At 41.2% G+C, this 23,550-nt stretch overlaps 2 protein-coding genes across 6 annotated transcripts; one reads left to right on the plus strand and one right to left on the minus strand.

Moving 5' to 3' along the window:
- Nucleotides 1-2,903: 2,903 nt before the first annotated feature.
- Nucleotides 2,904-10,874, plus strand: TMEM14A (transmembrane protein 14A). The gene is made up of 5 exons (XM_021551288.4): nt 2,904-2,932; nt 4,090-4,175; nt 5,781-5,882; nt 9,252-9,339; nt 10,308-10,874. The coding sequence occupies exons 2-5, from the start codon at nt 4,100-4,102 to the stop codon at nt 10,345-10,347; spliced, it is 306 nt and encodes a 101-aa protein (XP_021406963.1). The 5' UTR covers nt 2,904-2,932; nt 4,090-4,099; the 3' UTR covers nt 10,348-10,874.
- Nucleotides 10,875-12,331: 1,457 nt separating this feature from the next.
- Nucleotides 12,332-22,923, minus strand: LOC110482210 (glutathione S-transferase). Of its 5 annotated transcripts, none has more exons than XM_085574605.1 (8): nt 22,871-22,923; nt 22,777-22,804; nt 18,846-18,952; nt 17,447-17,498; nt 17,075-17,207; nt 16,371-16,512; nt 13,429-13,560; nt 12,332-12,671 (listed from the first exon to the last, which is right to left on the minus strand). In XM_085574605.1, the coding sequence occupies exons 3-8, from the start codon at nt 18,930-18,932 to the stop codon at nt 12,549-12,551; spliced, it is 669 nt and encodes a 222-aa protein (XP_085430731.1). In that variant the 5' UTR covers nt 18,933-18,952; nt 22,777-22,804; nt 22,871-22,923; the 3' UTR covers nt 12,332-12,548. The 5 variants fall into 5 exon arrangements, with proteins under 5 accessions (XP_085430731.1, XP_085430730.1, XP_021406962.1 ...); XM_085574604.1 differs by having other exon boundaries at nt 22,669-22,804; XM_021551287.3 differs by having other exon boundaries at nt 22,777-22,923.
- Between the last annotated feature and the right edge of the window lie 627 nt (nt 22,924-23,550).

Consider the following 23,550-nt stretch of genomic DNA (forward strand, 5'->3'; position numbering starts at 1 on the left):
TGGGCTGTATGCCACAAGCTCCTTAGAGGTTTCTTGTTTTAGACATGACATAAGCAAAGCAAGGCACAAGCTCAGACCTTTTGAGGAAAGGATGCCTACTTTCAGATGAGAATATAGCTGTAGCTAATACAAGATCACACATAATCAATACAGGTGAAATTTTCTAGGGACAAGGTGGTGCAAATTTAAGAAGCCTCAACTCAACACTTTTAATTCTTCTTCTCTTCAGGTCACATTTTCCTGAAGATGGAAAAAATATATCCCTAAAACTAAGGCAATTTGCTTGCCAGATTTGAAAATTTGTTTTTCCAAAGCAAAGAGATGCTAGGGGATCTTCAGTTAAATGGTTATGTTTATAATGGACAAAACCATGTATTTTTGCCTGAATTCATCCTTGTAGTTGGCTCAATTGTTGTAAATGGAACTTTCCAAAACCAAAGCAAACGAATCATAATACAAAACAAAATAACCAAAACAAACTAAAATAAAACAACTGGAAATAGACACCCAGCAGGGGAATTTCAGCTGATATTGGCAGTAACAAGCAAATGAAAACTATACTAGAAAGCACACAGCAACAGTAACACTGGCTATGCTGCTAGCTCTGTTACAGCTCTCTGTAAAGACTGAGGTGTTTGATTTGTCATGCTACCAAAAACTAATTTAATTAATTTGCCTCCTATTCAAAACCTCCCATCTGTGCTGTAAAATACAGCAACCATTTCACAACAGACAATAGTTGAGTAAAGCCTTAGAGAAAACAGTACCAAATACTTTTTGTAATTGAAAATTGAAGGAAACATAACAAGCAGCATATAATTATGTTAATTTCAAATTTCATACAGCCTTCATGGTTACCCAGTCTTCTTAAGTGATGAGTATCATTGAATCAGTAACCACAACTGGTCATTATCGTAGAGGTGCCAAAAGATATTGTATTTGTCACACTTTGGAATCCCCTCAAATAGAGTTGCATGGTTCTGCTCCATTTAATTCCCTGTTCATTTTACTGTGCTTTTCAAGAGCTGCAAGTCTCATAATACTTCATCAATAAATCCACTTTCTGGATTTCAGCTTATGAATCCATGTTTTGTTTGCATTTTGGAGCCATCCTGCCCTCAAGTGTCCTGTGTTTGTTTTCCAAAGTTAGTGTACCTTAAGTCTTCCTTCCCACAGACACTGTGGTGAGATAAGGAGAACAGTTCTGTTTTCCACTGAGCAGACAGACTTGGAGAGCTCACATGGAGTGGGTTTGTATTGCAGCAGTTAAACACCACCAGAAAAAAAAACAAATGGAACGTTAGGAGTGGAAATTAGATACTTTTACCCTAATGAGAATGTTGATTTGCTTTCCAGTTAGCTCTTTGGAGCGGAAAACTCCCACACCTTTAAGCAAAGAAATCTAAAGGAAACACAGGATTTTGGCAGAGATTTTCAAATGACCCCTAAAGAAGGCAGGTATCCAAGTCCTATCACATGGCATTGTGAGTCTCTCCCTGTTGTGGCCATGTTTATGCTCAGTCTGTTTGTGGGAACAAGGGAAGTGTGGGGAATGTTGCACACAGGCGCCCCTGTATCACCCCGAAGGACACGTCCTGTGCTGGTCAAGAATCACTCACTTGAGAAAAAGCTAAAGAAACTCTGTGGAGGGGGACAAAATATGGACAAAAATAGCTTGTGGTGGAATAGGTCCAGCAAAAAGGGCTAGCAGACAAGAAGTCAGAGTGTTAAAATAACCACATCAAGCACTTTCATAAATTAGCTACGTGTTTAGCATCAGAGTGTCGGGGCTTGTGCCTGATGTTTTCCCTGACAAACACATCCGAGCATTCAGCCTACGTGCCTGCTCATCTGGCTTCATGCAGCAGCCCTCACACTTCCAAAAAACACAAGCAAGGAGAGGAACCTGCTTATGAGAGGGGCGGGGGGCAGAAGGGTGCCTGACACAGCAGTGAGTGCCCCTTGCTTGGTCACAGGCCCTCTGTGGGGGCTGCAGGCAGCAGACCCTCACCCTGCCCCTGCCCAGGTCTTCGTGGGATGGGTGCACTTTGGGGACAAGCGGATCTGCAGATGGGACTCCTGGATTCGTGAGTTCTTCCATCCTAAACATGGCAAGGGGGATTGGCCTTAAAAGAGTAAAATATCCATGGACCTTGCCAGAGTCTGAAAGGCTGGATAAGGAGTCTCAAGAAGGAGATGCCCACCCTGGAGCAGGGCACAGTAACAGAGGGGCCCCAACAGAGTGTGCTGCCCTACTGCCCCAGCATAGCCACGACTCACAAAATCACAGAACAGCAGGAGGTGGAAGGGACCCATGTAAATTGTCCAGTTCATTATTAGCACCACGCTCTGTCCAACTGAGCTGAAACTTTGTGTGGTTTAGTTCACATTGCTCCTTGTCCTATTGCTGCGCACCCCCAGAAATTCTGGCACCACCCTCTCAACACCCAGCTGTGATTTATAAGCATGGATGAGATCCTCTCTCATTCTTCTCTAGACAGAACAGACCCAAGTCCTGCAGTCTGTTATAAAAGAGATCCTCCAGATCCCATGTCATCTTTGTGGCCTCTGCTGGACTCTCCCCAGTAGTTCCATGCCTCTCCTTTACTGCGGAGCCCAGACCTGGACACTCCACATGTGGCCTCCTAGGGCAGAGTGGGGAGGGAGGGGGGACCCCCTCCCGTCAGCCCCGCTCTTCCCTCGCACCCCTCGATGCCACTGCCCCCCCGGCCGCCCGGGCTCGGCCGGCTCACTGCCACCTCTCGTCCCCGCGGCCGGCTCCGCCGAACGCCGCCAGCCGCCGCTCCGCCACTGGCGCTGCGGGCGGGCCGCGCCGCCGCCGTGAGCCCGCGGGCGCCCGCCTCCCGCCGCCCACGGGCCCGGCGGGCGCGGGAGGCGGGGCCGGGGCCGGAGGGCGGTGCGGCGGGACCAGGTACGGCGGCGCGGAGCGGCCCGCGGGTGGCGGGGCAGCGGGCCGGGCCGGGCCGGGCCGGGGCGGGCCGGGCGCCGGGAAGGAGGCGCCGGCTGCGGGCCCGGGCGGGAGGCCGCCAGCGCCTGCCGCATCAAAGGCCTGGGGATCCTGCAACCCTGCCCCCCCCGCAAACCTTGTCCAGGCTGCCATGGCCGCCTAAACCCACCTTTTGTCCCCAGGGGTTACCATCTGGGGAGGAGTGGGCTCGCTGCGAGTTGCTTACTTTTAATTCTAAAGGCTTGACATAAAATGCTGAGGGAGCACTCTTTGCTAGCACCCTTTAACACTGTGGTCAAGGGTACCGGTGCTGTGGTGTAAAGAAGGATGTGCTTAATTGTCAGCTTAGTTTGGGAGGAGGAGGGGAAAGGTGTGCCCCGCCTGACGGGAGAGAGGCCGTGGTGCTGCAGGGGTTCTCTGACTGCTGCCTTTACGCAGCACTGCCAGCGGAGCAGGGACCCGCATCACTACAGAGCCTTGAATGCTTTCTGAAGCCTAACTTCAGACAATGCATCAAAATGTAAAGGTGAAATAGAAGGGGCATAGATACAGGATAAAGCACCTGTATGTGTAGCTTCCCAAAACAGCCTAAGTTTCTGCATGGAAACTGAATAGACTCAAAAAATTTGTATTTTTGCCTGGTGCAGGGTTTGTTACATGCTGCTTGAAGTGCTCCAGGTATAGTGTGGTTGAAAGGAGATGAAAGCACTGAGCTGAGCACTCAGAAGGCCTATATGTATCCACAGTGCGTTCTCAGCTCTGAAGCATGGCACAAATGCAACAAAACATGCTTTGGATGGTGTCAAGCTTTTTGCCTGCATACATGTATTTGTGACTGGGAAAATGTATGCTATATATATACCAAAAAATCCTCTAATGGAAATATGGTATACCCCTGTACTGAGGATTAAGGAAGGGCAGCAGTTAGTGAAGTGATGGAACAATAGTCAATACACACACCTTCACCTTCTGAATATTTTGACACAGTAGTCAAACACGATTTAGGAGAGTGTAGTGTTATTTAAAACCCATTAGGTAATGATTTATTTTTTACCAGGAGGAAGGAGTTTGTTTGCCTTCAGTTGCAACATATTTGGTTGTCGTTTTTTTTTTTTTTACAGAGTTGGGACCATGGCTGTTGACTGGATTGGTTTTGCATATGCTTCATTGCTGGTGGTTGGAGGTGTTGTAGCATACACTCGTAAAGGTTAGTACTGGGACAGAAGGATTTGGAAATTAAGCATTTGATTTCTTCTATGCAGTGTGAGACATGAAAACTTTGCTGTAATTAACACAGCTGCATTTTACATCCATCAAATGCTGCTGTAAATGTACTGAGTTTCATGAGATGTTCTTGGGCCAACTTAAGCATTTAAGTGAGTTTGTTTTTAGGGCAAAGAGTGGGGGGTTGTCATGTTATTTTTGACCTTAAATGCATTTTGGGCTTTCTCATCTCCTTTTAATCACGCCTATGCTGAGCACAGTATATCCTTGATTAAAGCTTATTTTCTACAGAGAAATCCAGGGTTGATTCTTACATTTCCAGATGCACAGTGGGAAAAACCCTCAACTTGTGGCGGTTGATTCTCTGGCACTGTTAGAATTGTGCCTTTTCAGAGTAAGATAACGAGTCAGGTGTTGGTGGCAGTGTACCCCGAAGCAGTTTCGGTATTCCAGGGATTTCTGCAGTGCCGCGGGTGGCAGCGCCGTGCCCGGCTCAGCCCCGGCAGAGGTCGCAGCGGTACCGGGGACCGCAGGCGGGAGCCGCGGGCGGGTTTGCGGCCGCTCTCCGCAGAGCCCCGGGGCGCATCGTAACCGGCCCTGCTCCAGTGTCCCCCACGATTCTTTGGTTTAGGGTCACCGTCTCCCTTCGTAGTGTGTATGTGCTTTGCTCTCGGAGACACAGCTTCACATCTGAATTTCTGAAAACGCGGTGGTTTTGTGTTTGCAGCCGGCTGCTCCCACTGACTATCCCGTTCACTGTTTAATACTTGGGCAATCCTCATGGCAAAACTAGATTATATTTTTATTGGTTTATTGATTTACATTTTCTTGCAAAGTCTTGATTAAAAATACTCAAAAGGATTGGGAGCTAAATGACATCGGGTGTCTGAATTCTTTCATAAATATCTGGGGATCAGCTTCATTCAAATAATGTCTGATGTGCAGATTCTACGCTTTTATCATATGGTGCCAAGACAAATGTCTGTTCAGAAATTTAAAATATTAGGAATTTATCTGGGATTTATGAACCAGTTTTTCAATAGAAGATGTCAAGTTACTTTTAAAAGCCCTGTTTTCATCCTCACTGCCATTTCCTTTTTCATTCTTTATTCATTAAATGTGATGTTGGTGATGGCATTTCTTTGTCCAGGACTGATGTCAAACTGAAAGGCCTGACATTATGACCACACATGTTTTCCAATTTACTCTTTATATATGTTGGTACATTTCTACCATTTTTGGAGACTCCCAAGTGCTGTATGATATAGTTAAAATGAACATACAATTCAGATAAATTGCAAAAATCCTTCTTAAGTATGATAGAGAAAATAGCCAAATTTAGGGTTGTATTTTTCCCAAGTTGAAAGTATTACTGGATCCTGGTCATCTCCCTCTAACTTAGTTGACTTTGCCCCTAATCCCACACATTAGAATGACTCAGGTACAGAAATATTACCTCTCTATTCACACTGGGTGAGGTAAGCTGGAATATGGCAAAATCCATTCTATTCTAGAGAGACAGCTTCTGCATAAAGCTTGAGCTTAAAGACATTGTATTGAGAAATAACACTTGCATGATTTCCTGCAGGTAGTAAAATCTCTTTAGCTGCTGGACTCGCCTTTGGCTCTGTGGCTGGTTATGGAGCTTACTGTGTAACATTTGATCCGAGAAACGTGAAGATATCATTGTGTAAGTGTTTCACTACAGTAAGCAAACAAACAAACAAGCAGCATCCTGAACTGCATGTAAAACTATCTTTTTAGTAAATTTTGGGTATTGCTTTGGTTTAAATGTTGGGTTTTAACTAGAGTTGAGCACTTCAGCTTAGCTTGCAAAATTCAGGAGCCAATTACAAGGTTAGGCAGATCATTGACACAAAGCCAGTAGGTGTGTTACCACCTGGCAGCACCTCCTTTTATGAGGTGTTTGCCTAACATTGCGCATATTGTGAAATCCAGCTGATAAACAGGAGAAAGTACTGCAATAAAATTTTTAGAGTTACAGATTGAATTTTGCAGTTTGAGCAGTAAAGTAGATATGGGATCTACTGTTGCATAATATAACGTATCCTCAGCTCCCAGTGAACGGAGCAGTTTAACTCAGTTTTTTTCCTTTGCTTCTAAGAAAGGCAGGATGCAGACTATGCAATAATTGTCATGACAGCTAGTTAGCCATGAAACCCTCATAGAGGCAAAAAACTACAATCCCTAAGGGGGACATAAACCTTGCACAAGTGAATTTGCGACAAGAGCTGTTGGGAGCTTGTCTCACTCATGGTTTTAGCTAAGGTGGTTTGGGCTGTGGTTTCACATGCAGAAATGCATTTAAAATACATTTAATCCAGATTGTGTGAGTACACAATTTGTTTTTCTCAATTTAGAATTTGTGGTATATTGTTCATTCTTTGTGCTTTGCACCAATCACAGTTATAAAATTTTCCATTTAAAAAAATAATGAGTAGCATTGACAGCAAAGTGTTCCCATCAAGTTCTTTAGTAAAGGTGGTAATTGTGATCTGCTCCTAGATGGCCTTAAATTGGATTTCCAGTTTTGCCACCATGACCTCATAGTCATGAGGTTATCTCACTGTTTAAAAAAATTCCAGAACTTTTTTTGGAATGAAGACATAGCCTTAAATATATGTAAATTTATAATAATTAGTGTGAGATGCTTTTAAGTAGCGTATGGTATTATACTTCTATGGGTCAATTAAATCGTTTAGTTAGATACAGAATTTATGGAAGACTCATTAAAACTTAATATATGTTGCCTGTTTCCCAAGTTTTGAAGGGTCTAATACAAAATTTTCCATTAATGTGCTTTTGAATGTCTGATATCTAAAATAACCAGTGTTTTGCATTTAATGTAGTCATAGGCATGTGAAGACTTGCTCAACTGGTGAAATGTATAGTACTTTTTTAGTAGAAGTTACAGCAATGAGATGAAATAGAGTTCACTACACCTGCCTTAGAAAGTTCTTGCATAAAGTAAAAGGAACAAGGACTTCTTAAAGTAGTCTTAGTTTAGAATGTTTACAAAGAAATGTTTTAATTGCTTTTTATTATAAATGTGTATTGCTTTTGTGGAAAACTAGAATGTTTTCACTTATGCCTAACATGCCAAAATGTGAAAAGCAGCTAGAGCACAAATGAAAGATGGAAAATAAGTGCATGGAAGAAAGTGACCACTCTCAACCTATAAACCACTACAGTAAATTACAACATAAAATAAAACAAGCACCCAAACCTTTAAAAGGTTAAGAAATCTAAAAGCAACACATCCATCCAAACCATAATTATTGACAGTAGTTTTCACCTATGCAATATTCTCCTACAGTAATTTAGGTAATATTTTAGTACAAGACCTTGATAGTAAGGTTGTTGTAACTTGCCCTACATACAAAGAATATATAGCCAGTGGGTACCTCAGGCAAATTCTCTTATTTGTTTTATAAATTACTATTTCAAGCATTTTATTACTTCACCTGATGTAAGCTCTGTGTTTTCTTGGATACTTTAATGCATTTTTATGTTTGAAGTAGATTTAGAAATTCAAATCTCAGTATGCAAGAGTTAGCAGCATTCACAATGCAAGTCAATTCTGATCTGAATATGATTCATTGGGTTAAATTTGTCTTGATTTATTAAATTTCTTTGGTTTAAGGTGAAACAGTGAATGTATAGCACTTTCTAAAATCTGGTCTGAAAGCTGAATGTATTAAAAAGCCTCTGGAATCTGTGAAAAGCCAGGTACTAGCAAATGGGGAAAAAAAAAACGTTACAGAGTGAATATGCTTTGTAGTTTGTAATAAACTGTAAATATACTCAGGACTCTGGGAAGACACATGCTGTGGAATAGTTCACTCTTGAGACATTCCTGAGAGGATCAAGGCTATGTGACTGGAAAATAAGAGTAATGGCTAATGGAGCATAATATATTTTTTTTGCAGGGTATCTTTGATGAGTGCACATAGTTGGTAGAGTTCTGTAAGATACTTGTAACTGTCAGGGCTTGTTTTATATGCTGAAGTGAGTTTTAAAGTAATTTTTGACACCTATGAACACAGGACTGGCCCCAGGATTAGGCAGTGGAGTTTGAAGAGAATTAGCCAGATGGTTTAACTACTCTATAAAATGGGAAGAGATCTGTGTGACTGCCGTTACTTTGGCTGTGAGAGTGACAAAGCCCAGCTGCTCATGAGAATTCCTGCCTCTCTGCCCACTTCTAGGAAGCATTTCAAGTGACAGTTCTTTAATGAAGGTAGCTATCTTTGCAGTTTCATGTGTTCTCCTCAGTCTTCTCATTTATGTAGCACTCTGCAGCCATAGTTCAAAGTGAAATCCCTATGCCTGATGAGTTCAATGCTGACTCCATTTTTAGATAAGACTGCTCCAGGAAGAAGATGCAGTTTCTTTCATAGTTGTTCTCTGCTGCTTGTTCTGCATTTATGGTCCTCTTGGGCTGCCCACCTTTGTCACAGGCAAGGATGGTTCCCTCATAGCAAAAGGCTCCAGAGGAGAGATGTTGATAGCCATATTCTATAGCAAAAACAGGTGGCAAATCTTCCAGTATAGTTTTTAAGGCTCAGCATATAAAGAGCTAATAGTCTAAAAATAAAACAGACAAGAAATTGAATGCTCCATCTCCTTGAATAGTTAGAAAACAGCTGCAATTATCTAGGGTGGTGGGATTTGTAAGACACTATTCCTGTAATTCAATATACATGTGACTGCTATGACCAAGATTTTTTGTACTTTGTTGGTATCCCCATGCATTTAGATATAGGTGAGTAGGATTGACTGACTGCCAAACTTACCTAGTCTTCATGGAATAGGATTTAGCATTCTGCTGCACATGGAAGCTTTATTTGTAGCTAAAAAAAAATCATAATGGTGTATTTTGGAAAAGCAAGAATGTTTTTATAGACTCTGTTTCTGATCTAATGTTTCAGTAAATTGCTGTTCATAGCAAAACAGCAATGACCTTTGATAACTGTGTGTTCTTGAGTGGTCTGCTGAGAAAATTGAGAACATAAATATAGTGGATTGTCTTTTACAGTTTCATCTTTTCTTTTGACCATTATAATGGGAATGAGGTTCAAGAGGTCCAAGAAATTAATGCCAGCCGGACTAGTAGCGTGCCTGAGGTAAATACATATTGCAGATCTTATTGTAAAGATTTCACTGGTTTTCAAATAGTTACCATTTCACACCCAATTCTAGGCAGTGTTGGTGGAAGTCACTGTCATTCAGCCACTATACAGCTTAAGTGAAATTAGTTTGGAGGTCACAGTCGTGTTTCCAGTGAGCAGCTTTTTCATCTTACTAGGCAGATACAGCTGTTAAGAAATTACTTTCTCAGCACAGAAAGGAGAGGTCAGCAGTTAAATATTAATGCATATTGATAAGGTTTACACATAAAATTAGTCTAATTTCATACAACACATTCATCTTAAAAAAAAAAATAGGCCAACACTTTGGTTTAGAAGTGCTGCATTCAAAACTACTGGAAGGACAGTAGTGTTGAAAACCAGGACGTTTTTGGCCTAAGAACTTTTTCCAATATGAGTGCAAATAATAAAAAAAAAATCTATCTGTTCCAGCTGCTTTATTGCTGCTGTTTGGCATTCTGAAAAAAATTCTGAATCTATTAATTTGGAATTAAATTATGGAGTAAATTCAAAACATTTTTCCCAATTAGTGTAATGCAAAACATTTTCCAGGTGTAAATCAGAATCCCCATCTTCTGAAGGAATATTAACTATTGCTTTGTCATTTTAATATTACAGAGTTAATATACGCCATTCTGTTTTACTTCAATTTCGTTCAAGGAGGAAAAAATCAGAAGCAATTTGTCAAAATTTAAGCAAAATTTAAGAATCAAGACTTACACTGGAAAATGTTATTGTCCATTGTGGATTGTTTTTCCAGCCTAGGTGGGCTTTGTTTTTCTAGACACTAAGAGTGGAAATCTGGACACCTGAACATCTTTTCAGGCTTAATAGAGACTCTAGTGCCAGTTATTTATGAATGCACTGTTATTTAATTATTACTTTCACTGATTTTACTAATGACAGCCATATTGATGTTTTCTTGTTTTGGGTTTTTTTTTCAGCCTTTTGATGATTTTGAGGCTTGTGTTTATGCTGCTGTAGGAGATTTAGAACTGAATATGACTGCCATGCCCACCAAACAGACGCTCTCTGTACTTGAAAGACAAGTTTGAACACAAGTCTTATGCTGCATTTATATTTTCTGTAAAAGATCTGTACCTGTTAATTGATTATTGACATGTGGTGATACTTTAAAATATTTTTTAAAAACTAAAGCAGGTGTTTTGTTGGTATATTTTGATCTACATTCATTTAAGCAGTCTATTAATAATGGGATTTTTCTTTGTAAGTTTGATCTTTCAGGGGTGCAGAGCACCCCAGGAAATTGAATTACTCTTGCACTGTATCTCTGAAAGAATATCAATAAATACGTGTTTATGCTAAAAAGGTATCTTGTATTGAAGTCTAATTTTGTAGTTTCTGAGACTAAATAATCAGTTCTAAATAAAAAAAGTCTTGGGCCTGTACTGTGTTACACTAGAAAACAAACTTCCTTTCCAACAAGAACCCACGTTGTTCCCCTGATTCTAAATATAAAAAATCAGTGTTTAAATAAAATGTAAAATGTTTGAAGCTTATCAGTTTTTTTAAGCAGCGGAGTGAGCCATTTTGTCAATGAAAGAGTCTGGTGCTCTGCTTTGTACTCAGTAGTGGTTTAAAACATGTACCATGCTGTAAATTGCCAGTGACATGAACCATGGCTGAGGTTCATCATGCCGCACAGAGAGGTTCCAAGCTCTCAGTACTCTGGAACAGGTTTGCCATTCCATTCTCACACAGATTACTTGATTCACTCTTGCTGAATTCCCCTCTGTAAGCAGAAGAGACTGTTCAGTTACAACTATTCAGGGAATGAAGTTGTCCTGGGGTCTCAAAGCTTGGCTAAGACTGTCTTCTGCTGTACAGGGAATATAAGCAAAATCGTTAGGAAGCAGTATGGGTGGGCGCACTCTTGAAGACAGAAATTTTGCTGCTTTCAATTTTTTTCATACAAAGCTTGCTTATGAAGGTTATCATGTATCGTGATACCTCCTTTGTGATGGTTCCTAAATCACAGCACTTGTTTGGAAGAGAGGAATAGCCCAGTGAAACGAGTACTGGGCTGGGCATGGCTAAGCACCGTTTCCTGCTACTGAGGTAATTTTAATGTGAACCTATTTGGAACTCAGCAGTGCCCAGGTCACTGAGGCACTTGTGGTTTGTACCTCTTGAGATGCACATAGCTCTTCTTAGGCACAAGTCAGGGAAGGAGTTAACTTTGCTGGGCAGCAGTTCTTCATGGACACTGGCTGACTGTTTGCCTAATCAGCTGGAGTCCTACTAAGGAGAAACAACTACATGCAAAGAAGGATGGTTTATGGCAATGTTCTTAAAGAGAACAGTGATTGTTCCCATGAAATTAGGGTAAAGAATCTGACAGAGTAGTGTATGCTTTAAGCACTATTAAGGTAAAACTCACTCTTACTGAAAAGGTAAGCAGCCAGTGCATTTGGCTTTATAACTGTGGGAAGTGACTGCAGAAGGTAAAACCTCACAAAAAATCCACTTAAGGGGCATTTGCCTCACTGACCAGCCAGTCAAGCAGCAAAAAGAAGAGCAAGGGAATAGGTGCTCTTCAGTGGATGAAAACCACAGCAGGCCAATTAAACATAAGGACTTTGATCTTTCAGTGAAAAAAAATCGCTCCTAAAGATTCATGTGGGGATTAGAAAAGTTTTTTACTACTGCCCATAAACTTAAAAGGATAATTAATTTTCATTTTATTTTAAAGATTTTATTTACTTAATTTTTAAGCTATGAAATACAGCAGGGAGACAGTGAATTTTCTAGGAGACCACCTAGAGAACAAACCCAAAAGATTCTAGGCCTGATTTTAAATGATTTCTCCATTTTCATGGTGTGGCTCCTGTCTCTGGCAGTTTATAAAAAGGGGGTTGGGGATCGTGTGGCTTTTCTACAGTACTCCAGAAGCTACAAATGAACATTTTACCCTACCAGGCATGCATGTAATTGAACACACACAAAGTGTCAGCATTTTTTATTTCATATAACTACTTCATGAAATTCTTGTTTCCGGACTCAACAGGTCCAAATTAGCTTTTTGCTCTAATTTTAAAATGTATTCACAGTGTATTGTTTCAACACTGGCCATATGATGCAAGTTACAGAGCACGTCTATACATCTATTTACTCTTACAAAGCAAGCTCTGGTAATATGCTACAGTTGGGTTATCTTCATTAGATTAGATATTGAATATTTTCCTCACAACAGCAACAAACTTTTCATCTGTTGGTGGCTTCCTCTGGCTGCCAGGCTGTAAGAATTTTTTGATTGTTGGAATGTTGCTGATTCTTCCTTTAAAAGCCTGTAAGAAGCAGCAGTAAAGCCAGTGAGATTAAGGAAAATATAATTCCATCCTTTATAGTCTAAAGATCAGGTGACTTGGATTTTTACTTGTCAGACATATTTATTAAACAGTAAAAGCTTTAAACAGTAAAAGCTAGTTAAAAGTACTAGCTTTTTCTGATCTGTAATGCTGGTGCTGTATCTTAGTTTCCCAGACAGGAATGGGAGAAATTATTATTAAAGAGTTAAGATTCATCTAGTAAAAAGTGGAAGAAAAAAAACCCCATACCCTGGATCCCAATCTTGCAGTTATATTTGAGAAAAAAAAAAAAATAGAGGCAAAGACATGACTATCTCAGTGCAAAACATTACAGAAGTCAAGACATGCAAAACTTAACTGCTCTTTGTATATGATTTCTTAAAAATATAATTTTGCTGGCAAAAAGAAAAGGACAGGAACTGCAGACACACCAGGCCACGGACTCCTTCTGGATGCTGTTGCTGTGTTTGAAGACATGGAAGTAGCAGTAAAAGGACAAAATTGGTAGCACTAGTGAGTGAATTCCTGCCAGCTGGGACAGCTGGGAAAAGCAGAACTGGGGAAGGTGAGTCCCCAGCAGCTCTGAGACAAGGCATTGCACTGAGTGCAGGTTTTGGTAGTCAGACCAGAGAAGTGTCAGTACAATGGCTCAAAAGATGTAAACATAATTAACTTTTAACAACAGTCAGTGAAATTTGTTTGTTACCTTCCATATTGACACCAGATGATTACTAACCTGCAGCAGAGGGAATGCAGACAGTACATCAGGCTTACATTCTTCTACCATTAAAATGGCTTCCAGCAGATGGACATCTGCCCAGCTTAATTTGTTGCCAACAAGGTAATCCTGTCCATGATCTTTTAAGGCCTATAAAGTATGAACAAACAAAAAAATTAACATGGGATGTAACAATTTTATCTAGTTATTTTGTTGCAGACAGATTTCTGAAAAAACACAGCAGAGCAAAGCCATGCAAGAACCTATGAAGTTAGAAAGTGATACATAAACAAAAAATTAAATCAGAATTCATGTTTCAATGTGTGTGATCCCATCTCTCACTCTAACCTACTGCTCCAGGTAGCTGTATACCAAGTCCAGTACCACAAGAAAGACTTCATCATACAAAATAAACAGGACTAAAGTAATTGGAAGAGATAAGCCAGTTTACATGTAAGCACACCTTGAATTTTTAAGAAAAAAGTTAAGTGAATTACCAGATGTTTCAGCAAAATTTGAGACTGCTGATTACAGTTTGAAATATGAAATGAATGAAAGAATACAACCTTCCCACCCTTTATCCTGTAAGGAAGGACTACTTTATGGCAAACTGCTGATGCAAGAATAAGACCCTGCCAAAGCTACTAACAAGTGCAATGGACAAGTTGAGATGAACATTGCAGCACAGCTTCAGAGCAGTTACCAGCTCTCCAGCCTACCTTTGTCCTGAAGACTGTCACCCTCCTATCAGGAGCAAGAGAAGCCTGTGTCTGTGCCTAAGTCACACCAAGGCTTGCGTTTAATTAACAAATGTGCAGTGTGCATCAGTCTGTGACTCTGGAAGCCAACTGCTTCTCCAGGCCCATCTGCCAGTTCTGCCACAGAGGCAGCAATCATGGGCAGAGTCACAGCTGATCCCTTCAGGTAGTTACTTCCTACATTGCTCTTACAAGGTCTCCCATACCTTGTTTATCAGGCTGTATGGAAGCTCCCAAACATAGCATCGGAATCTGATTGCCTGCAGGGCTTTGTATTGTCTTTTGCTGCTCCATCTGACTGCTGAGTGTTTAAAGTGAACACTCACAGCTAGGTATGTTTCCTGGCAGCTTCCTGAATGAAAAACACATAGACTGCAAACCCTGATAAGCTGAATCAATGTACATCTTAAACAGCTGGTACAGAAAGAAAATTATTAACCATTTTAACAAAATTAACTAGGCTAAAATAATGGAAAAGTTCAGCTGCTTCTTTACGTAAGCAAACAAAGATTACTTTAAAGACTGTCCTACATTAAGTATACATGCTAAAACATCACAACAGTAGTTTATGCCACCTAGGCACAGGCTTAGAGAATTTTGGTGCGTGTTTTTATTGTTTAATAACTTAAAATACATACCAGAGTTTTAATCTTTGAAATATTTGGGTGTGTAATGAATATCTCGCAGCACAGCCCTCCACTGGTATGGCAGTGGATATATATGAACTGTGATTACAGAAGTGCTGGATTATGTAATTTACATTGTTATTTTACAGGGCAGACACTGTAGGTTTTGTTTTTGCAATTTAAGGCTCTAATAGAGTGGGACATGAAATTGCATCAAGTCCTGTATTTTTTGAGTGGACTTCAGCAAAGGCTTCAAGCTGGAAACCCAGCTCATCTGTGAAACAACACAGCTTTGTACCCTTGGCAGATTTCCGAGGAGACCACTGTGCCCTGAAAAAGCACTGTGAGAAAGTGTGTACAGCACAGCCACACATGGCACAAAAGGAAAAGTTACAAACAGAAGCAAACATGTGAGATGAGGATCACAGCTGGCTCAATTCAAACAGGAAAAAAAAATGCACAAAAATTAAAATATCCTTACAGGAGAAATAAAACAACAAAGCAAACAGCAAGTTGGTAGAAAATGGAAGTTCAGTAACATCCAGGCAACGTTCCAGGGAGAAGAAAAGAACAATCCATCCCCTCCTGACCAACTCCTCTCTAGCCAAGAAAGCCTCCTCATGTGCTCTAAGGAGATGGCAGGCATACCAATGCCTTCCCTCACACCGCAGGCTCTTTGCTGCATGCTAGCCAGTAAATAATTGCTTTATGCTTTCTATGCTAGATGTAGCTTGCTTGCAGAAGCTCTCTGTGCACACCTAAGGATGCCCAAGTAGCAATTCAGAGAATGAAAATCATAGTCTCTAAATAGAATACATTTAAGCAACAGATTTGAGGAAGAACATAGAATTGGATCCTTAGCTGTAAAGCACAAATATTATTTAACTTTGAATAGCAACAATAAAGGAGGCAGAGTGGGAGACCTTATTGTTCTTTACAACACCCTGACAGGACATTGTAGTAGGGTGGAGGTTGGCCTCTTCTCCCAGGTAATCAGTGACAAAACAAGAGAAAATGGACTCAAGTTGCACCAGGGGAGGTTTAGATAAGATCTTGGGAAATTTTTGTTCATGTAAAGGGTTGTAAAGCGCTGGAACAGACTGTCCAGGGAATTGGTAGACTCACCAACCCTGAAAGTGTTCAAGAAACATGGATATGTCACAGGAGGACACAGTTTAATGCTGAATACAGTAGTGGTGCTGGGTTGACAATGAGACTGAATGTTCTTTAGAAGGTCTTTTCCAGCCTTAACAATTCTATAACACACTACACTTCTAGATAATAAGTACTGAAGGCTGGTACAAGTATTGAAATGCATTTAGGCAAAACACTGGGAGCCATCAGCCACTAAGCTAGGTTGGAAAAGAAAGACAGCAAAGAGACCCAGTACTGAAACCAGCCAAGAATTATTTTGTGGCCCTCTTTTCACGTTGCTGGATACTGGCTCCATTATACATTTCTAGAGTTCTACTGTCACGTGCCTTCTGGAAGGTACAGTGTGGGAACAGGAGAGTGGGGCAGGAGAGGGAGCCCAGAACTCACTGTCTCTGTGAACTGCTGGTGATTTATCACTTACCTTTTCATAAACAGGGAAGTACCTGGTTGTAGCTCGTTCAATGATTAAGGCAAGATTCTTTTCTTTTGTATCAGCTGGTTGAAAAGGGAGATACATGATCATTCCCATTAGGTCTGTAGTTCCCTCCACGTACATATCAATCCTGAAACAAATATTTTTGTTCAACTTGTATCATTCAAATTTTCCATTTTGATTATTTTCCTGAAATACAACTCTGAAGTGATCACTGAGTAAAATGTTCATTACTGAATATAATGTAATACACTGGTTTGTTTTTTTGGTTCTTCCACTTTGAGAAAACTTCCCATTTTTTTCAAAGCACAGATTGTAAAACGGGATCACAGTGTATGCAATAAGCAAGATAAAAGGCTGCAAATAATGTATTTCAGGTGGAATTAATGCTGTTTTCCATTTATAATCTATTCATTTACGCTGTGGGGGAAAAGACTGCATATGCAAAAGACTTTAAGGAAAAAAAATAGTTTTGAGATCTAATCATGAGAGGATGCTAGCTAACAATTGTCAGTCCATAGTAATCCCCGCAATCTCTGGAGTTGCCCTTCCATTCTCACAAAATAAACCCTCTCCAGTGACAGTCTCTTAGGCATACTCACCTTTAGGTGCAAATACTTCACAGCAACATTCTTTCTGTAAATATTAACAATCATGGAGGAGTGTTAGTAAGTGGCACACTGTTACCATACCAGGCTCTTTCCTTCAGGTCCTTCCCATAGAGGTTGTATTTTGCTGCAATGTAGCTGAGGATGGCTCTGGTCTGCACCATCCTCATCCCATCCATCTCCACCATGGGCACCTGCTGAAACAGCAGGACTCCATCTGGGGAAGAAAAAGGAGCAAGCTACTCAGACTGCTGAAATACTACACTGAAAATAAGGGAGAGACCTGGTAAGAGACCAAGACATTATCAATTCTCAGGGATGAAAGCATCCACAAGAAAGCTCTTCTTTACAGGTCACATAATATTGCAGCTCTTAAAAAAAATACCTCTTGTTGTTCTTTTGTTCTATTTGTGTGAATTTATGGTTAGGGAGTTTCGGGTTAGTTTACAGACTCACCATTGCGCAATTTTTCTAAGTCTTCTTTTGTCTCTATGAATTCTTCCTCAAACTGAAAAGCAACCATAGAAAACAGCAGCGTCACTCCGAAGGCAGTGGAGAAGTGGAAGGAAGTCTGGCAGTTAGAATGCACCTCTCCACACTATTCTCCGTACTTTTCTCATTGTGTTGACCCTGTCGAGGAATCCATTCAGTGCCAGTAGCTGGTGAGCAGCTGCAGTTCCAGCTGCTCATGGGGCCCTGGGAGCCTGAGGCAAGAGCTGGAACTGCCCCCTTTGCACAACAAAGGGCATGGGGACCTGTGGCACTGGCCAGGTGAAACACAGCAGGAGCCCATGTATTCAAACCTTCCCTTATACCTGTGAGGGTATAAAAGATCAGTAGTTTCCTTTCTTCTGGGTCCCTCCCTGGAGGCATACTGTAACTCTGTTGTTACACCATTATTAAATTATTGTAGGGACTGATGGAGAGGCTCTTGGATGGTCAGACAGGAAAGTTTCCTTGAAAGACCACCTACTTCATCTCTGCTCCAGTAGAGACTATAACCCAAGACTTTGATGTCCCCAGCCCCACAGGACTGTTCAATGCATTATGCTCCAGAAAGAACTTCCTCGTTATAAAGACCAGAGTCACCTGCATGAACCATAAATGGATACCAAATCACTCAAAAAGCAGCTGGTGCCTCATGAAATATTAAGAAACTTCTTGTAAATTATGCCTCTTTTACATAGCATTTCTCTCTTAGATCGACTAGATTTTTTTTTTAATAAGGATATTTGAATGAGGACAAGATCTTGGTTTCCTCAGCACTTGTGTCCAGCAACATTCTTGAGCACCATTTTAAAAAGCCTTTTATTTCCAACAAAGTATAAATAGCTTCAAAAAACCATATTCAAACAAAACCTTAATGTAGAAATTAAGATGTCCTAGGATGGCCTTCACCTGATGTGAATCTACATAACACTGCTGTTGGGGCAGATCTGCTGATTTATCATACTCAGGTCCTGACCCAAAGAACAAAAGGTGCTTTGTTTGGACAGAATGTTCAAAAGATTTCAGGTGGTATGCATGGTCTTTCAGTGGAAAAGACTCACGAGATACAGGGAAGTTATGAGCATTGAGAAAAAGTCACAGTTTTGTCTGTAGCAACAATTTACAATTTCAAGGTATGTTTCAAAAATGATACCCATCAATTCTTTTGTATGTTAAAATCTCTTCACTGTGTAACTATGTCTCAAGGAGTACATGAAATACGACACAAGCTTGTATCACTCAATCTAAGCATTCTGCATCACAATATGTGATGATGTGCATATCCCTAAGCACAGATGCAATTCAGAAACACTTCCAGAGAATACCTAATGTAATTACAAATCACTTTGTAAAAAAAGGTACAAACCTCAACCCCAGCTGCTGCTAGCAGCCATCGGATTGACTCCATCTTCCCCCTTCCCTTGGTGTAGTGCAGCTTGGGTTTCCCCGCCATGACTTGAGAGTTCTTGTTTCCTGATAAAATCAAGATGATGATCTTACGGAAGCATGCTTTAAATTAGCATTTTGAATGTTCCACTCCAAACTACTGAATACAGTTGGATAAATGAGAAAGTAGAAAAACAATCTAGTCCTTCATACTTGTGCTTGATGCAACAAAGTTTCCTGTGGATTAATGGAATAAAAGAAAAACTACACACTACCAGAATATGCAGCTATTCAGCCACGTCATGACAATAAGTATCTCCTAAATAATACATTATTGTACGTAGTTTTAACAGCTTACTGGGGTTTTACAACTAGAGCAGAACTATAGGGCATTCCTGAATTAGCACATTTTAACCTTGCAGTGATGCAATCTCTTCAGTAGGTGTTGGGTTTTGTCACATGTCATACCATACTTGAAAAATGTACTATATCAAATGAATGGCTTCCAAAGAACACCAAACTAGAGTCACCAGCACTCTTTTCACCTCTCTGACAATTCAGAGCCCTGTGCTCCTTTACAAATATGCTTTTAAAAGCAACATATATCACCAGGCCTACTGCGTTCCCTATCCAGCTGCTACAGTCAAACTGTAACAGAGATTTATATTCTATCTGCCCTGAAAATTTAACTTTAAAATCAAAAACCAGACTGATGGAACTGACCTCTGTTGGGAAGATAAGGCCTGAGCAATGCCCCTGGCAGCAGGGGGCTCAAGTCAGCCCATCAAATGATGGCACTGGGATGAAACACTTGGTTCTTTCAAATTTCCCTACCATGTGCAGTCACATGGCACTGTATGACATGGGCGGCTGATGTGAGCTTGCCTGATGCTGGAAACAAAGCTAACACTGTACTCTTATCACTAATGGGTCACAGAAGAATGAAGCAAATTTCATAAAACAGAGGCACAGAGTAACAGAATGCTTCATTGTTAAGCCAAAGGTTTATCCGTTCACAGGCAGGCTTATTTATGCTTGCATACACTTCACAATACATAGCTGAGCTACAAAGTAAAAATTTTGGCCATAATCCCAAGGCATCAATAAAGAGGCACAAACAGCACAACAGTGACAGGGAGACTGCATCCCTGGCCCACTCCACTGAAGTCCTTTGTGTTGGGTGCTATCTTCCACAGGCTCCACAGCACACAGCCACCACTCTGTTAGGAACTGACTCACAGGAGAAAGAGGTACACCCATCCAAAATGCAGGTCTTCAAAACCAATGCTCAGCTTCCACCTAGCTCTGTGTCATAGTTTAGCAAGAGAAGAATTTTAAAAAATAATACAAAACTTCCAAACACTAAAAAACTAGACATGAAAAAAACCTAAGAATTTACTCTTTTCTCTTCCACAAGTTACCAGCAAATCAAGTAACCATTTACAAGACCCAAACAATACGTTACCCTTTCAGTACTTCAATCCTCCCTCAAACTAGGAAAAAAAACCCCAAAATACAAACATATTAAAAAACCCATAAAACCATCAAAGTCAGTAAAAAAAATCAAATGCCAGATAAAAAAAGATAAAGAAACACCTTTATTTAAAAGCTAAAATCATCTTATAAACTATAGAGAAAAAACCTCTTTTTCCCTGTAACACAAAAAACAACAAAAAAAAATTAAAATTAATATCAAACATAAACTTCCATAATAAAATAAATATCAAAATAACTGTAATCCCATAAAAAGTTTAAACAAAGAAACAAGTAATCTTATACCCCAAGGGAAAAAATCTCACCCTAAAAATAAAAATAATTAAAAAAATTTATAATAAAAACTCCTACCTTTAAACAACTAATCTTTCAAACAATACCTCATAAATCAACATAACCCATAAAAAACTGTAAGAAAGCTTACAAAAAATAATTACAAATTTCCCCAAAATACTACTATTCACAATAAAAACACAAGAAAACTGGGTTTTTTTCCTTATAGAAAAGTCTCCATAACATTAACAAAAAAGATTTCTCTCCCTAAGTAAACTAAAAAAACCTATTTTAAAAACAGTAAACTGACTAAAATTTAAATTTTGTTTCTTTACATTATCAATAAGAAAAAAATATATATAAAAATAAATAATCTAAAAAATTTGTTCTAATTCTTATCATTCTTTCTTTTAGTTACTGTTAATAAACTTTTCTTTATATCCTTTTGAAATTTTAAACCCACTTTACCTTTCTCCTAATCCTACCTCACAACAAAAAATAAACACATTAATAATTAACCAACACCAAACCCACCACACTCTTAAAAATACATTAACCAAAAAAAATCTCCAATTAACGAACCAAAACCACTACACAAAATTAGTATTTCTACCCAGTTTCAAACTAAAACCACCACACCCTGGCAATGTCTGTATCCCCAGACACCTCAGTGGCTGGTAGCAAAGTTCTCCTGATACAAAAAGATGTGCTTGTCAATAGATCATCTTGAGTGGAGCTGGCATCTAATCCAGCACTGCTGGATGCCCAGTTAGATTTCTGACACCTGAATAGCAACAAGGCACTCAAAAAGTGATTTGGCACAGTTCCCTTGCCAGGCCCTACACACACAGGACCATGACCTACACTTCAGTTCTACTTCCCATGTATGACTTACACTACAACAAGTACGAGAGCTCCTGACCTTCTATACTTCAAAAATACTTCATTCCCTGATGCTCAGAAAGTAGGTGTTGATCTCAGCTTCACCAGAGAGGAGAACTGCACTTAAACCCTCATGGACTGGACAAACACTCTAACCTACAGCACGTGGGATCAAGGCTGAGAAACACACTCGTAAGGACAGGCTAGAAGAGGCAGAAAGAGCAAACATCCTTGACCTCTCCACACGGCAGAGCTGGAGCTGATAAAATTCAGCCCATGCAGAGTCCTGATTACCAGTCTCAACCCAGTGCTCCACTGAAAACAACTGGGAATATCCTCCTGTAAATGCACTGCTAAAGGTCCAAATTTGGGGTTCAGGCTGAACACTTACATAGGGCTGCAAAACTATTTTGATGACCCTTTTATGGCTCTGTAATTAATATCCCTTCGTAAAATAGAGAGCAGTGATAAAAGAGTCACAAAATTGCTAAATTGTCTTCTTGAATGGCAATAATGGACCTGAAAATTAATCACAAACTTTCTTGATGTTTTAATGTGCTGGAGCACAGCCACACAGGTGTCAGAGAGGCAGCTAGTGCTGTGACGGCTGTATTAAAAACGCGTCACATCGCTTTGTCCAAAACAATTCAGGCACCAGCCTTTCGGTGAGGAACAAGTAAATGAATTTAGCAGCAAGCTTATAATGTGATCCAAGATTTTAAACCTTCTTCGCAATTGGATATGGGCCCCAAAGTAGCTCTCTGCACCGCTTTGTTGCTCGGCCCCGTCCCGCACGGGGCTGCTCCGCAGGACGGCCCCGCAGCACAGCGCGGCCCCGCCCGCTCCGGACCGTCCTGAGCGGCCAAGCCGGGCTCCAAAAGCTTCCTTCCACCGCCGGGGCTAGGAGTGGCTGGACGAGGGGAAAGGCAAAGTACTCCCAGAGATTGCAAAACTTGCACTCCAAAGAGCAGTTTCTCTTCAGCTTCCCCGCTGATCCTACCCAGAGCCAAACACACACCCCCCCCGTGCTCACCCTCCCGCCCGTCCCTGCTACAGGAGAGAAGCTGGGCGATAACCCCTGGGCAAACTCCGGGAATAACCTCGAGAGCAGCACAGCAGGACGTTCCTGGAGGGCCAGCCGGTCTGTCACGCACCTCGCCCTTTGCCCTGCGGGCCGGAGCCCCGATCCCGGCAAAACCCACTCACTCCACCGGGCTGGCACCGCCCGGCCCCGCCGCGACCCCCGCCCGCCGCCGCAGTACCGTGTGCCCGGGCCGCTCCGCCGCCACAGCACCGACACAGCACCGACACGGCACCGACACGGCACCGACACGGCACCGACACGGCACCGACACGGCACCGAAACAGCACTGACACGGCACCGACACGGCGCCCGGCCCCGCCGGCACAGAGCCCTCCCGCCCCGGCAGGCGGCCGCTCCCTGCCCACCGCCCGCCCCCGCTGGCTCATCACCAAACTCTACCGCCGCAGCTCGGGGAAAAGCCGCCTCAGCCTTGTCCCTGCACTCTTGCCGAGTTTCTATTGCAAGATGCGGAATACGTAAATATTTTCTTGACAAAGGATGTGATTTGATGTTTCGTCTTTGTACAATTTCAAGCCTAATCAACGAGAAAGAAGTTCTAATCTGTGAAACAGAGAGCAGCTACCAAACAAGGTCTAAGTGAAGTCCAGCTGTGGGAAAGAGAAATTACTTGGCAGGAGAATTGCCTTTTTAAGGGTTGAACATGTTTTAAAGATCTCAAATCTAGGGGGAGCTTAACAAGGCTTGGAAAGAAGGATGTACCTCTGATAGTGGATACATAAAATACAGAATTTACAGGCCACAAGGGCATTTGGCAGAACTCCCAAGATAAGGAAGAAACTAAAAAAGCAACTGTGCTGAGATCAGCTCTGAACGGGTAAAAGATAATTCTGGCAGGGAGAGATTCCCACACCACTGACTCACAGCCCACCAATTCAAGAAACCCAACTCAAAAGAAGAGAAGGACCCAGCAAACAGACTAATTAGCATGAGA

This window comes from Lonchura striata, chromosome 3, assembly GCF_050655825.1.
Source record: "Lonchura striata isolate lonStrDom1 chromosome 3, ASM5065582v1, whole genome shotgun sequence".
NCBI lineage: Eukaryota > Metazoa > Chordata > Aves > Passeriformes > Estrildidae > Lonchura > Lonchura striata.

What these genes read in the sequence shown, in the direction of transcription:
- TMEM14A (XM_021551288.4), top strand. Translation starts at nt 4,100, where the DNA reads ATGGCTGTTGACTGGATTGGTTTTGCATATGCTTCATTGCTGGTGGTT. An exon ending in TGTAGCATACACTCGTAAAG is followed by an intron (nt 4,176 to 5,780) that starts GTTAGTACTGGG and finishes GATTTCCTGCAG; the next exon opens with GTAGTAAAATCTCTTTAGCT. An exon ending in AAACGTGAAGATATCATTGT is followed by an intron (nt 5,883 to 9,251) that starts GTAAGTGTTTCA and finishes TGTCTTTTACAG; the next exon opens with TTTCATCTTTTCTTTTGACC.
- LOC110482210 (XM_085574605.1), bottom strand. Translation starts at nt 18,932, where the DNA reads ATGGCGGGGAAACCCAAGCTGCACTACACCAAGGGAAGGGGGAAGATG. An exon ending in GACCTGAAGGAAAGAGCCTG is followed by an intron (nt 16,513 to 17,074) that starts GTATGGTAACAG and finishes TATTTGTTTCAG; the next exon opens with GATTGATATGTACGTGGAGG. An exon ending in ACTTCCCTGTTTATGAAAAG is followed by an intron (nt 13,561 to 16,370) that starts GTAAGTGATAAA and finishes CATACTTTATAG; the next exon opens with GCCTTAAAAGATCATGGACA.